General features: G+C 36.1%; 1 protein-coding gene across 2 annotated transcripts in view; it reads right to left on the bottom strand.

Moving 5' to 3' along the window:
• KYNU (kynureninase) overlaps positions 1-16,610 on the bottom strand; it is a 110,717-nt gene that overhangs the window by 81,933 nt on the left and 12,174 nt on the right. For both annotated transcript variants that reach the window (XM_042952391.1, XM_042952392.1), the window contains exon 3: positions 7,637-7,757. In XM_042952391.1, the coding sequence (XP_042808325.1) occupies positions 7,637-7,757 (121 nt within the window). The remainder of the gene's footprint in view (positions 1-7,636; positions 7,758-16,610) is intronic.

Below are 16,610 nucleotides of genomic sequence, written 5' to 3'. Positions count from 1 at the left end.
AAAGAGCGTGGCAAACAGTTCACTCCCCATTGAGGCATAAATCATTCCCCCTGAGTGAGGTGCTCTCTGAGATGTCTATGGAGTGCTATCTGCTCACGAAATTAGATCTCAGGACGTAAAAGCCTATTAGTAAGTTAATAGTGGATCCTCTTTGAAATAGGACCATGCTTTAACCATCCTACAAAATAAAAATTAGCCCAGCTTTTTAAAGCTCCTCCCAGCCCCGCCCATGAGTAAATAAATAAGACATTAATGATTGGCCAACACAGATGTCAGGAAATTCTTTGTAACATGTAATTCCATGTACTTTCTTATTCATGCTGAAGGCTGGCAGACTATGCCACACTAAAATATGCCTCTTTGGCATAAAGAATACCTTGAGCTGAAGGCACCTGATGAACAGCAGGTGCAGGGACTAGATTCCTCTGAATTCCCCCATCTGCCTAAAGACAGGTCCTCCAAGGGAACTCAACTATCATCAATCCTTCCCCAGGAATTTCATCAACCAGGGAAGATTAACTCTTGTTCCAGAGAGGAGCCTACAAGTCAACACCACACCCAGATGACTTTGTCACAAACTCTCAGGTCTCCCATTTATTCTTCTAAGTGCTTTACATCCTTCCTAAAAATAATTTATTCTCCTCTATGTGGCCTACATTTTCCTCCTCTTCCCCTCTTAAAATGATATATAAGATCTCAAATGTCACCAATTTTTTTTGGTTTTCACTTTTTTTTCCTGCCACTGAAAGGGCGGGCCCACGCCGGCCGACTCCATCTTGTTCTGTGTCCTTCACCTAGACCACGCCTCCACCCCTTGAGTAACCTCCCGCTCACCTGTTCAGACTTCCTGGTCAAAACACACCCAGGGACCTGCGTTAACAGGACTCCAACCCTTCCCCAGATAATCAGCTGAGGCCACAGCCATTACCTCACCAACTGCCCCTAGGCCCCAATAAAACCTTTGTCCTTTTGAAACTCGCTCTCTCTCCCTGGTATCTCACTGCTGCATTGGTGCAGGTAGGGGATTGAGCTTGAGCTAGCTCAAATAAAGGCTCTTTTGCTTTTGCATCGGACTCAGCTCCCTGGTGGTCTTTGGGGATCACGAATTCTGGGCATAACACCACGCTCTCCTGCATATATTAACAATTAATAAATATTAATTATTATTTCTTATTAATCTGTGTGTTGTCAGTTTATTTTATAGATCAGTTGTTGAATGTAGGGGGTAGAGGGAGCATTTTTCTCTCCTAGAATACACTTTTTTTTTTTTTACAGAAACACTTGAATTGAATGAAACTGTAGTGTCGGCAGGAGCATGCCTCTCCCACGTGTGTCACCAGCACCCTCCCTGCACACATTGCCATGTCAAGTCAGGCATTGTCTGAACACTAGGCGGTTCGTTCCTAATGTGAAATTCAGTGGGCTATTTTCTTAAATAAGTCGACCTAAAATGTCACAGGTCTTAGAAGAATCCCCGTAAAGACACAAACTGGGTCAAGTCTTTGCGCCTATGAAAAAGAAAGAAAACCATATACCTAGATATGTAGATATGACAATGAAAAAAAACCTAAAGTATTGTGATTATATCTTAGAGACCTAATATACATTTCTCAACTTACAGTGTGCTCTTTGGGACGGATATATCTTTCTCATCTAGCCAAACTTTCCCACTATGATTATTAACCCATGTTATTCTCCTTTAATCTGGGCCATTAGTAAATCCATAATACATAAATATGTAATTTTAAATTTCTAAAAAAATTCTGGCCAATCCACAGTATTCAAGCATATTAATGCTGTTTCTTATGGTTATAGCCCCATTTCTGATAATAAATTATCATATGTGAAATGAGTCAAATAATCATAAAAATTTTCTATTTCAGAATATTGAAAATATCTAAATGCTGTCATTTCACAAAGCAAAAATAATTCCCCCAAGTAAAGTGTTATTAATCTACTTTAAAAATCGCATGCAGTAGAAAATAGCCATAATGAGAAGTTAAACAAAATCCACAGAGGTAAGTGCATTATTTTCATTGTTTTGTCTTGAATAACTTAAAATTTTAGAAGAAATCAGTTAGGTCCAAAAATATTTTTTTTTTTATTTTTTTTAACATTTATTTATTTTTGAGACAGAGAGAGAGCACGAACAGGGGAGGGTCAGAGAAAGAGGGAGACACAGAATCTGAAACAGGCTCCAGGCTCTGAGCTGTCAGCACAGAGCCCGACGCGGGGCTCGAACCCACAGACCGCAAGATCATGACCTGAGCCGAAGTCGGCCGCTTAACTGAATGAGCCACCCAGGCGCCCCAGCATCTCTACTTCTGAAAACAAGAGTTTCAATAATGATTTTTAAGTTTTATTTACTTATTTTGAGAGAGAAAGAAAGAGAGCATGAGCAGGGGAGAGGCAGAGAGGGAGTGAGAGAGAGAGAGAGAGAGAGAGAGAGAGAATCCCAAGCAGGCTGCACACTGGCAGTGTGGAGCCTGATGTGGGGCTCGAACTCACAAACTGTGAGATCATGACCTGAGCCAAAACCAACAGTCGAACACTTAAGTGACTGAGCCACCCAGGCACCCTGGTCCAAAAATATTTCTAAGTATGACTCTATTCTTGACTTTCTTTTAGCATAATTAATCAAAGATGGTAGCCCTATGAATTATAAAAATCAGGCTGCCTTATCGCCAGTGATGGTTTATTTTGTAGATAGGTAGGTACTAAGTCTGTGATAGGATGTAAAAGATAGAGATACGGACAATAATAGCCATAAGCCAAGTGGCATTTCCTACCTTATATGTCATAAATGGCCAGTCAGACTTGGTATCAATATCCCAGAGCAATATCTCACTTAGGCAAAGTACTGTAATTTTTAGTTACTGTTAAGATTATAATTTTTTAATATATTTTTTCCTGTTAAGAAACTAATTTCACTTTGCATTATTTAGGAACTGTGTAGCTCTCTTTGACTCAGTCCTGCTTGAAGTCTTCCACTCGTCAAGAAGAGAGGAAGGCACTGGCCTGATTTGGTTATCAGCTAAGAAGTAGGGCCGAAGTGGGGTTGGAGAAGGTGAAGAGAAACAGATAATCAGAAAAACTCACCACAATAATGGGAGGCCCTGGACCTAGAGGCAAACCAAACATATGTGGGGGTATTTAGTACAAAAACACAAGCAGAAGCCAGACAAGTGAACAGACCAACAGCCCACCATAGTGGCAAGAAGATTACTTAAATTAAAAGCCTGTGAACAAACAGCAGCCTAAGAAACACTAGACTTAGGGAGAACATCCTGAAAATGATTAGAAATATTTTAAAAATATATTCTGATTATTAGAATCTCAAAATAGATATGAAGGGAAGCCAAACCTGAAAGGAAAAAAATGCAGGAAAATGAAACCAAATCAGATAAGAATTCTGAGCAAGACATTTGGCTTTCATGGAAACTCTGTCTTCTTCTTTCTTCAGTTTTCATGACACTGAGCCTTCATATTGGTAACAGTGCCTCTGTTTCAAGTTTATTTTAACACTGCCTGTGCTAGTACCGTAGGCATTAGATAACACTGCAAAGTTCTTCTTCTTTTTTTTTAAGTTTATTTATTTATTTTGATAGAGACAGAGACAGTGTGAGTGCATAAAGGGCAGAGAGACAGGTAGAGAGAGAGAATCCCAAACAGGCTCCGTGCTGCCAGCACAGAGCCCAATGTGGGGCTCGAACTCACAAACCCAAGAGATCACTATCTGAGCTGAAAGCAAGACTCAGGCGCTTAACCTACTGAGCCACCCAGGCACCCCGTAACATTGCAAAGTTCTTAATTTCAGTGGTTAAGAATATGAATTCACAACTCAATGCAAAAATCATAGAGGCTTACATAATTTATTAAGCCTGTATAACTTTATCTGCATAACTTGTATGCATAAATTGAAAAGTAAATATCACCACATTTGGAACCATTTTGCACTAGCAGGGTTTAGTATTTAAAAAATGAGGGTCATAGTTAATAAAAATGGTTAATATTCATTTTTGGCCCTAATATAAAAGGGAGCAGAGAATTAGATTGGATTTGAACTTTAGAGTGTCCTTGCCCCCTGGATATTCGTTCAGCAAGGCTGTGCATTTTTATCCTTTAGGCATTTAAAAAAGATTCTGCCCTGCTGTCCTGTTCATCTGCTATGATTACCGTACTTTACTAGGAGACTGGTTGATTGTTTTCAAGACTTTAAAGTTGTATTCCAGGGAAGTGTCTTTATGTCATAACACCCTTCTATTGTTGTTGATTTTAAATTTTATATTTTACCTTGTGACAATGGAAAATTACATACTCTTAAGCCCTTCTACCTATTTTTCATTAGACAGATGATTCAGAAAGGAGGTGCATTATTAATGCTTCAAGCAATGTCAACTAAATTTTAAAAAGACTTCTGAGTAAAAGATGAGGTAGCTAGTTTGTTTTATTTTGTCTTTGTTTTGTTTTATTTAGCCTTCTTGCTTTATTATTTTTTTAATTATTTTGTTTATTTTGAGAGAGTGAGAGAGAGAGAAGGAGCAGGGGAGGGGCAGAGAAAAGCCCAAGCAGGCCGCATGCTATCAGTGCAGAGCCTGTTGTGGAGCTCAAACCCACAAACTGCAAGATCATGACTTGAGCCAAATCCAAGAGTCAGACGCTCAAGCGACTGAGCCATCCAGGTGGTCCTAGTCTTTTTGCTTTAAATTGTGGTGGCCCAGTCACCATCAGGGTCCCTGTTGCCCTGTGGATGTCAGTGGTGTTTGAGGGCCATGATCAAAATCGCGTTCTATCCTATCTCACTGCCCATCTTTGATCTCAAAAGTGTTCATTATTTCTTTGGTCCTAAATGTTTAGCTTAAAATTTTACTCTGGACTTTTTCAGCTAAGGTTCTGTTGGGAGGAAAACTTTTCCTCTATTAGTTTACATCCTTTTGGTTGAGGGCCTGAAGGTTGATTGATATGAGATAGATTAACAGGAAAAGTTTCTTTCATGGGCACGCAGAAGTACTCAACAAAAAAGTGATTCACTGAATCGCTTAGGATGATTCATCATCCTAAAAAAGAATGAAATCTTGTCCTTTACAATAATGTGGGTGGCTCTAGACAGTACAATGCTGAGTGAAATAAGTCAGTCAGAGAAAGACAAATACCATACAATTTCAATCAGTTGTGGAGTTTAAGAAACAATGATCAAAGGAAAATAAAAGAGACCCAAAAAACCAAACTCTTAACTAAAGAGAGAAAAACTGATAGTTACCAGAGGGAGGTGGTGGGGGGATGACTGAAATAGGTGAGGAGGATTAAGAGCACATTTATAGTGATGAGCACTGACTAAAATATAGAATTGTTGAATCACTATATTGTACACCTGAAACTAATGAACTCCATATGTTATTTATACTTGAATTTTTTTAAAAATGAAGAAAAATATTAAAAATGGACTATATATATATATATAAATATATATATATATTTATATATATAAATATAAATATATATTTATATATATTTATATTTATATATATATAAATATATATAAATATATATATATATTTAAATATATATATATAAAACATCACCTTTATCTTTATCCATTTATCTATGGATAGACACATGAGTTGCTTCCGTATCTTGGCTATTGTACACAATGTTGCAATAAACATAGGGATGCACACATCTTTTCAAACTAGTGTTTTTGTTTTGTTTGGGCAAATATTCTATAGTGGAATTACTGGATCATACAGTAATTCTAGTTTTAATTTTTTGAGGAACCCTTGCACTGTTTTCCACAGCGGCTGCAACAGTTGGCATTCCCACTAGCAGTGTATTTCTTCACATCCTTGCCAACACTTGTTATTTCTTATGTTTTTTATTCAAGCCATTCTGACAGTTAAGAGGTGATATCTCACTGTGGTTTTAATTTGCATTTCCCTGACGTTGAGTGATATTGAGCACCTTTTCACAGGTCTTATTTTTAATAGTGTAAATATTAAACAATTTAAAAATAATATGAAATTTTGGGGGGCGCCTGGGTGGCTCAGTCAGTTAAGTGTCCAACTTTAGCTCAGGTCATGATATGGTTCATGGGTTCGAGCCCCACATCAGCTCCGCACTGACAGTGTGGAGCCCATTTGGGATTCTCTCTCTCTCCCTTTCTCTGTCCCTGCCCCACTTGTGCTCTCTCTCTCTCAAAACTAAATAAATAAGCTGTAAAAAGAATATTACATTTTCTATAGCTAAAAGTATTTTTAAAGTATTTTTAGTTTCAGCTTTATTAGTAACTACTGAGGAAGGATAAGAAGCACATAGGATTAAGTTATTTCCCTAAAGGAATTTATAATATGGCTGAGAATATGAGGCCAATGAAAATAGACACCTCTAAACTACTTATCCCAGAGCAGTGATTATTAATGCAATGGACAGTTGGGGAGAAGAGATCATCTGCATGATTGAGAAGGTTGAGATTAAGAAAGGTAAGCATCCAGGGAAGCAGAAGGTGTGAAGGGTTTCATAGGCAGAAGAGTAAAAATAGAACAGAAGAGATGGAGGGGAAAAAAAAAAAAAAAAACAGATATGATTTCAGATTCCCACATGGTTGGAGCAAACCCACTTAGCTAAGCCCAGAGTATCTTTTTAGTAAGCACGCTCAGTTTGGGGATAGCAGTACCTTCTGCTCCACTATTTTCTCCCTCTCGATAATTTTTACTTTCTTATTTATAAAAATCAGTGTGATAGAATTTAGCTGGAATGACTCATGAAAATACTGAATTGAATTCTAAATATTAACTCCTTTAATCAGTCACAAAATAAAATAAAATGGTTACATATGATTTAGATATATCAACTTGGGAGAGGGACTTTTTTCTAATATTGTAAAAGTGTTATTCTTGACTCTGCCACTAACTTGTCATCCGACCTTATTTACTGATCCTTAGTTATGTCATTAATAAAATAAGAGTATTGAATGACATGATTCCTAAGGTCCCTCTGTATCCTAAACTTCCTGGAGTCTATTGTATACCTTTCTAAATATTAGATAACCTAGTGTGATTTTTAAAGTTCTTACTGATTCAAAGAGATACATGCACCCTGATGTTTATAGCAGCATTATCAACGATAGCCAAATTATGGAAACAACCCAACTGTCCATCTATAATGAAGAGGATATAGATGCAATGGAAATCTACTCGTTTATAAAAAGGAGGAATTTTTGTCATTTGCAACAATGTGGATGGAACTTGAATATATTATGCTAAACGAAGTAAGTCAGTCAAAGAAAAATTCCATATGATTTCACTAATATGTGGAATTTAAGAAATAAAATAGATAAACATAGTAGGGGAGAAAAAAGAGGCAAGCCAAGAAACAAACTCTTGACTGTAGAGAACAAACTGCCGGTTACTGGAGGGGAAGGGGACAGGGGAGTGGGTTAAATAGGTGATGGGGATTAAGGAGGGCACTTGTGATGAGCACTGGGTGTTACATATATGTAAGCGATGAATCACTAAATTCTACACCAGAAACCCATATTACACTTCATGTTAACTAACTGAAATTTAAATAAAAATTTGTAGAAAAAAAAATAAAGTCCTTGTGTGAGATGTCAAATGATAGCTTTTGAAATAATACTTACATTTTGGCCCACTTATCTAGTTCTTCTTCCAGATATGCTTTAACCATTTTTGGTTGCAGGCCAAGAGAATTGCCCAAGAAATAGATGGCATTTTCATCCTTATTCACTAAAGATAAATCAACTGAAACAGAAAGAAATGAAAAAAATGCTTATTCAATTAATTAACCTTCTTCCATTTGGCATTGTTAATCCAGTACAAATAATTAATGTAATTAACTCCAATAAGGATAATAAATAACTTATAATTCTTCCCAAAGATAATATCACATTCTCAGAAAAATAATTATTCTTTTACATTTATATTTTAAAATATAATTTAAACGTATAGACTTTTATTGAGAGCTCTCATATTTATTGTGCTCCACAAGGAAGTCTAAATTAGCAACTATACCCAATCATAAATGGACAAAGGCAAAGAAAAATGTTAGAAGCAGAATTTTTATAGGAAGTATATCAGCCCATCTAGACATACTAGAAATTTACCAGAGTCTAAGCAAGTACTCACCCTCTTCAATAACTGATGTTGTAGATAAGGCAAATAAAAAAAAAAAAAAAAAATTAAAGGAGTACTTACATATCTGAAGTAGATATATTAGCTTTATACATTTTGTCACTCTATATATCTATATACATATATTAATATATACATATGCAAAGATTGTTCTCTGTATCTATGTCTCATTCAAATAAAACAGAATTTTAGTGATCTATCTTACAACTCTCCTTTGACTGCAACAAATACAGTTTCACTAGCAAACCAATTCATGTCTGAAGACTCAACGTGTTCCATGCAGGTCAGCCTCAGCAATGACCCAGCATGAGTAGCCAATCACGCATATCTCTGTTCCCATTGTCTTGTCTTGTTCTTTCATTGCTGATGCTTTTACACACAAATAAATAGTGGGCTGCTCATATCTAGACAGTCATGTTTAGTGTGCTCAATGTGAGAGAAAAACAGAATTATAAACGAAATTATCTTGTCCCATGCCAGACAAAAGTATGCTTCCCCATCTCCTTTCCCCATCTTTGTTGAGTTGGTTGTTTAAAAAGTCTCAAAACACATCAAATGGCTTTGAGAATTCAATTGGCATTGTGTAATATGGCAGAATAGAATATCCAGGAAATATATTTTATAAAAACCCACGACAATAGATTGCCTACCACTCTCCACCTGAGTCGTATTGAATCTGTGCAACATGAAAGACAAGCAGAACTTTAATCCTTGGGGCCTAGGCTTCTCTTGTGCCAGAAAAATGTTAAATATGTTTGTTATTAAACACTGGTGTTCTTGGCAGTGATGGGATTCAAAACTGCACATTTTACACCAAAATATGGCACCTGGGCATACTAAATATTTTCAGCTGAGAGAATTTGAGAAATGGAAAGACCTTCTGACTTTCCCCTAAGGAGGTCATAAAACCCTCCTGTGAGAGGTGCCCTCCCTATATATCTTTATCTCCAAGACACTGAGAGGAATTGAAAGAAATAGGCCTTACTGTTCCCCAAGTTTACTACTCTTAGCTCATACACTTCATTATCTTGTCACATTCCCCCATGATGTTTCAGTCTTCATCAAACCTAGCATTAAAAACTCAGGTTTAACTGCTTCTTCAGATCTGCATTTCCTGTTGAAGTCTCCTCTGTCATGTAAAACTTGTAATTAAAAAAAAATGTATGCTTTTATTGTGTTAATTTGTCTTTTGTTACAGGGCTTTGGCCTCAAACTTAAAAGGGTAAAGGAAAAAGATATTTTTCCTTCCCTACAGCAGCATAGGGTGCTAACAGAAAACCACAAGGCCTCCAAGGGTTGAAGGAAAAGCAGGCGAACCAACTTGGTGAAACTGCTTTCCATAAGACTGAGAGAAGGAAGGAATGTATCCCCTGCAAGTGGCTCCACTAAAGATCCCAGGCATGACAGAAACCTGGTCTAGTCCCCAGGTGTCCCCAGATTGATGGAAAGGAGAGGCTGCTGCCAATGAAGCCACTTGCTCTCAAATGGCCACAGATGTGGGGCAAGGGGGATGAAGACAGTTCACCACAGACCTGTTCCTAGGGATAGCAAGAGGCCTCCACAAATTTCTGGACCCCTAGGAAGAGTGAAGGCAAATTCCCAAATAAAGGAACCAAGATTTTCCATCAAATCTTGTAGGTGTCAAATTTGATTCCATTTTCAAAAAGTGAAAAATGAAAAACTATACCATTTTCAAAAATGAAAACCTATACCATTTTTGTACCTCCAGTGTGAGACTGCAAATTATATCCCTTGCTATATATTTTAATTGATGTACCATGGCTCAAATTTCAACTAAGTATTCAAATAAGTACAGTAATCCAGACCATTGGGAGGATATTAATAAGGATGACTTTTTTTAGGGAAAAAAATATGTATTTACTTATTTAGAGAGAGACAGAGAGAGAGAGAGACAAAGAGAAAGAGAGAAAGTACAAGCAGAAGAGGGGCAGAGAGAGAGGGAGAGAGCAAATTCCAATCTCATGAACCATGAGCGGAAATCACAAGCTGGACACTTAACTGACTGAACCAGCTAAGTGCTCCAAGAATGACTTTTTTAAAAAAAAATTTTAATGTTTGTTTATTTTTGAGAGAGAGAGAGAGAGAGAGAGACAAAGACAGAGTGTGAGCAGGGGAGGGGCAAAGAGAGGGAGATACAGAATCAGAAGCAGGCTCCAGGCTCGGAGCTGTCAGCACAGAGCCCGATGAGGGGCTTGAACTCACGGACTGTGAGATCATGGCCTGAGCTGAAGTCGGACACTTAACTGACTAAGCCACCCAGGCGCCCCCTAGAATGACTTTTTAATTGCACCAAATAAAAGATCCTCCTTCTCCTAGTGATCTCTCATTCCTCTTAAGTCTAATGAACCTTCGGAACTACCTTATTTTCCTAGTTGGATTCTGTAGAATAATTATAAACTCACTTTATTTTTCTCACACCACTGCCCTTCAAAAGTTTTACTTAAGATGCATTCATCTCCCTGTGTGATATCTCCTACAGGTCTCACACTTGTAGGTATTACAGATGCATTTTCTTCTCTCTCTCTCTCTCTCTCTCTCTCAGCACTGCCATAATGGTTTGTATTCTTGGAGAAAGGGAGAATAAAGCTAGCAATGTGAGAAGGACTATTAGGACCTAAGTTTGGGAAGAACCACCTCCCACCTTCATACATATGTACTGTACAACCATGGCCCTCCCCTGTTCACTAGCCTGTAACCAACTATGAGAAACAGTAGCTATGGTAGGTCAGAGAGGGGGGATGCATTGGAGAGGAGAAATTCATAAATGAATTTCCTATTGCAATGCCTTTCAACAAATATTCAGTATGTTTGGAGCATCCAGTTAATGTTATCAAAGTTGGCCAAATATTGATCTAATTGCAAATATACTGTCGGATAACAGTACTAGCTGTTCTCTTTGAAAGAAATGAAGTATTATTATCTTACAACCATATATAGGTATAATACTTTTTAAACTAGTTAAGATAATCTATTCATGAAATGATAATTTTAAAAAGACAAATATAAAACCAGACATTTATGATCTTTATATATTTTATTTGGATTTATGTACTAATTTATCACATCAGGAACTTTACAAAAATACAGTGCCTACGCTTGATACAGAGACTCCAATTTAATTGGTCTGTATGGGGCCTGGAGGTAGACACTATTTTAAAATCTTTCCAAATAATTCATTATATGGCCACATTTCAAAAGTCCTGGCATTAGCCCCCATATTAAAAACAAAACAAAACCAAAACTGAGATTTCCCAAGTTTAACTGATTTCTTCAGGTCACAGAAGATACCTAACTTTTAACTTAATGTAGAATGTCATTATTATAATTTACAATTTTATTAGTCCACTTAAAGTAAAATACATGTGAAATCATTCTAAAGCAAGGTTAGTTAATTATAAAGTAATTTTAATATTTTCCTTATTATAAATTAAAGAGGAAACCTAGAAGTAACTGAAAAACAGAAATAAATTCCAAAGATTTAAAAAATGACTAGTTTATGTAAAGAATATTTTCTAAAGTAAATTTTATATAAAAAGGAAGTCAAGCATTAATGGTTTTGTTTCTAAGGTGACAGTGTGTATCTTTGTTATGTATGCCAGGGGATACTATATGCACGTAAACCGACATAAACTGAGAGTGTCAGTGTGTGAAGTAAATCTAAATATTTCCTTTCAGCATTGCAAATTTTGTTTAGTTAATTCTGTATAATTTTAATGTTTATTATCAGAATATTATTAGATACTTATTGATTGGAATAAAATACTAGTTTAGTAACATATTCTGCTCTAATTTTTTCAAATAATAAATTTCACTCTTTTTAAATATAGCTAGTTTTAATTGATGCTTTTCTCTTGAACTCCTGGGTTGGCTCCTGTGACTGATAGATTTTCATCACAAATTTTTCTTTCTGTCTGCAGTAATGGGGAAAAAAAGAAAGAAACATCTCTGTGAAAGTTAACCCCCACCAGAAATATATTTGTTTATTTGTTTTGAAAGACTTTATATTTAAGAGTTTGTTTCCTCCATATGTGTATGAAAAAATGAAACCCTTTACCCAGCAAAGGGACATTAGATAGGTAGGTTTATGGGCATTACTGCAGTGCTGTGCTGATTAGAAATCCTAGGCTAAAACTTTAACCTACTATGAGTGTTTATTTGACAAATCTGAGCTAAGTTTTTATTTATTTTAAAGAAGGAATTCTGTTCTCAAATTCAGGAAGAAAAAGAAAAGAAAAAAGGAAAGAAAGAACAATTTTTAAAAAGACCCTCCTCAAAGAGATACAATGTTTTTGCAGATTAGTGAACACGAAATTATTGCTGACTGTATTATAATCATTAATGGAAAGCATAGGGATTCAAGCTGTGTTTGTTTCATTCGTGTTTTGATTATTTGGAACCCTGGTAATACCGATAAGATTGTAAGCAGATGATATGAATTTATTGGATAAGAACTATCTAATTGTAAAATTGTCTCAGTCTAAATGCTTGTGGTACTAATATGACTGGGTTCGGGTTGTTATAGTTGTTGGCAGTACTGAATCCAATCTTGGCAATTTGGAATACTGCTGAACTGAAATTGATGCTTAAGTCTATAAGTCTCTGAGACGATAGTCCTCTGAGGAACTAGATCAAAATTTTATCAATAAACAAATAATCTCCAGATGAAAACCAATGGGGGGCCAAGACTGATCCCTCTTATTACATGACACCTAGGGTACTGCATCTCAATATTCCCAAGGACCAGTTCTGGTTCTGGTCATCAGAATGAAAAACTAGCTTGCTCAGGGTGCCTGGGTGGCGCAGTTTGTTGAGCTTTGGACTTCTGCTCAGGTCATGATCTCATGGTTCATGGGTTCCAGTCCCACAACCGGCTCTGTGCTGACAGCTTGGAGCATGGAACCTGCTTCAGATTCTGTTATCTCCCTCTCTCTCTCTGCCCCTCCCCCACTCACTCTCTGCCTTTCTAAAATAAAATAAAATAAAAAAAAAAACATTAAAAAAACTAGTTTGCTAACATAATCTTCAAAAAAGTTTTAGAATAAATGTTTTTTCCTCAAAGTATAGTTTAGATTTAATATGGTTTTGTTTCTTGTACTACAGAAAAATACTTCTGGCCTTCTATATTTTAGAAAAATCTAAGACACAATTTGACATGGGAAAGTACATCCTGACACACTGAATGTAAGTAAAATACATTGAGTAGCATTTTAGAATCTGAGGAGTTTGAAAAATAAATGATAGTAAGTATACTGGGGAAGAAAACCAGAATTTGAAATGCCACCAAATTGGCATTGACTTTCTCATTTTCTTTCTACTTCTGAGGAATCTCTCAGGGTTTGCTTTCAAAGAGAGCCAGAAACTCCAAGTTTTGTAGTGAGTGTGAACTATAAGAACTCCAAGAGAAGCCCACTATCCCTATTTCTGAAGAGTTACAAAGAGAATCACTAAGGGCCAGAGAGACAGAGAGAGTGAGAGTGGTAGAAATCTTGTTGGTGAAAGGGCGGGCCTACGCCGGCCGACTCCATCTTGTTCTGTGTTCTTCACCTTGACTACACCTCCTCCCCTTGAGTAACCACCCCCCCCTCACCTGCCTAACAGGACTCGGACCCTTCCCCAGCCAATCGGCTGAGGCCATAGCCATTACCTCACCAACTGCCCCTAGGCCCCAATAAAACGTTTGTCCTTTTGAAACTCGCTCTCTCCCTCGTATCTCACCACTGCGTCGGTGCAGGTAGGGGATTGAGCTCGAGCTAGCTCGAATAAAGGCTCTTTTGCTTTTGCATCGGACTCGGCTCCCTGGTGGTCTTTGGGGATCACGAATTCTGGGCATAACATTGGCTTTTCTCTTTTTTCTTTCATTTATTTCTGTTCTCTTCCACAGTAACCACTAGTCAATTCTGTGAGAGTGGCAGCAGTTATAATAACAGTAGTTGCACAGGAACCCAAATCACTGAGAAAGGAAACCCTTCCCTCTAACTACAGGAAGGATGGTTCTAAGAATGTGGGATAACTCTAATTGTTTTGTTTTCTCCCTGTCCTCTTGTTTCTGGTGCCCAGAAGCAAGCATAGTCATATGCATAACAAAAAGGATCAATTAAAATGCCCATTTTCTAGCCAGAGGAAAATGAAGATGGACCCTGGGAAGCAAGAAATTGTTAGGCCTATTGAAAAGAGAGAGCTTAAGAAAATGATCATATACCTTTGTACATGAACTTTTGAGCGCACCCATGTACTGTGCCTGAATGGATCTAAGTCTAAGTGATTCAACAAAATTTGAGAATTGAACCTAGATTCTAAATTGGTGTTTGAGTGTCATATATACAGGAAAGATCCAAATAATACTGCAAAGTCTTTGAAAACTGAATTACCATTGGAACTACCATCCACAGAAGGTGAGTAGGAACTTGCAAACAACTTATCTGAGTAGATTGCTTGCTAAAGTAAACCAAAGGAAATGAACAATATCAACATTCTTGATAGGATTTAAAATGACAAAGACTTATAGGGTAATACCAAAATGTCTAGAACACAATATAAATTTACTCAACACAAGATGAACCAGAACCGTCTCAACATACCTTAATGGAAAAGAAAATCAATGGACATCAAACCCAAAACAACACAGATATTGGAATTATCAGACAAAGACCATAAGGTAGCTATTATAACTATAGTCCAAGATGTAAGGGAAAGCACTTTTGAAATGAATATAAAAAAAAATAAAAAGTTTCAGCAGAGAAGTAAAATATTTTAAAAAGAAACAAACTGAAACTTTAGAACTGCAAAATACAATAAACTAAATTTTTGAGAAATTCCAAAATGGACTCGAGAGCAGAATGAACATGACAAAGGAAAGAGTCCTTGAACTTGTAGACAGATCAAAGAAATTATCCAATTTGTACATCAGAGGGGGGAAAAAAAGAAATTGTAAGAAAATGGTTACAATCTCAAGAATATGTAAGCCAGTACCAAAAGGTATAATATTTGTATTATTGGAATATCAGAAGAAAAGGAAGAAGAATGGGATGCAAAAATGTTTTAAGAAATAATGGTTAAAAATTCCTCAAATTGGTCAAAAATTTAAACTTGCATACTTAAAAATCTCAGTGAACTCCAAGGAGGATAAACTCAAATAAATGCATGCCCCAAAGAGGTTAGAGGTTAGAATAAGAGACTCTTAAAAACTGAGAACAAACTGAGGGTTGATGGGGGGTGGGAGGGAGGGGAGGGTAGGTGATGGGTATTGAAGAGGGCATCTTTTGGGATGAGCACTGGGTGTTGTATGGAAACCAATTTGACAATAAATTTCATATATTAAAAACAAAAACAAAAACAAAAAACAAATAAATGCATGCCCAGACACATATAATCAAACTGCTGATAATTTAAGACAAAGAAAAATCTTTAAAGCAACCACAGACATCGGTCCTATGTCTATTGGGGACCGATAATTCTAATGATGACAATTTCTCATCAAATAACATGGAGGACAGAAACCAATGGACCAAAATTTTTAAGAAGTGACTGAAAGAAAATAATTGTCAGCACAGAATTCTATGTCTGGCAAAAATATTCTTCAGAAATGGAGGCATAATAAAGACATTTTCAGGGGAAGGAAAATGAGGAAAAACCTTTGGTTGTAGATCTGTCTAAAAGAAATACTAAGGGAAGTTCTTTTGGGTGAGAAGAAATAATACTAGAGGGAAGTTTGGATGTTAGGAATGAAAGAAGAGCAACATAAGTAGTAGGTATCTAGGTAAATGTAAAAGACTCTTCTTTAATATTTTTAAATACACATGATATACAGTTATACATATTGAAAAGAAAAAATGAAAACGGTATCTGTTTGGGTTTTCAGAGTTTGTAGATGTAATATATATAACAACTATGACATAAAAAGATGAGAAAGAGAGCTAATTATATAATTTTAATTTTCTACATCCTATTTGAAGTGATAAAATATTGTTTCTAAATCAAGTAATGAGTTTAAATAGATATTTAATATATATTAATAACTATTAATTAATATATTATATATAATGTATATTTTATATTATATATTTTTAATCTCTAGAGCAACCAGTAAATCAAACCAACAAAAACTACACAAAAAGATATAATACAAAACTTAATATGTTACTTAATGTGATACCAAAAAAATATAGATATCATCAAAGCAAAGGCAAGAAAGGGGGAAAGAAATAAAGGAAACTTGACACAAAACAAATAATAAAATGGTAGATCTAAATCTACACCTGTCAATAATTACATTACACATAAAGAGTCTGAATATGCCAATGAAAATTCATTGCCAGAGTGAATTTAAAAAGAGACCCAACTCTGTTCTATCTATAAGTAGACAGTCTATTTTTCAATTGCAATGATATAGGTAGGTGGAAAAAGATATGCTAAGGAAACACTGATCAAAATGAACCTAGATTA

The sequence above is a fragment of the Panthera leo genome, chromosome C1 (genome assembly GCF_018350215.1).
Source record: "Panthera leo isolate Ple1 chromosome C1, P.leo_Ple1_pat1.1, whole genome shotgun sequence".
In the NCBI taxonomy this organism is placed as follows: domain Eukaryota; kingdom Metazoa; phylum Chordata; class Mammalia; order Carnivora; family Felidae; genus Panthera; species Panthera leo.
Note: the sequence above shows the minus strand (reverse complement) of the source record. Positions and strands in the feature narration are given on the sequence as shown.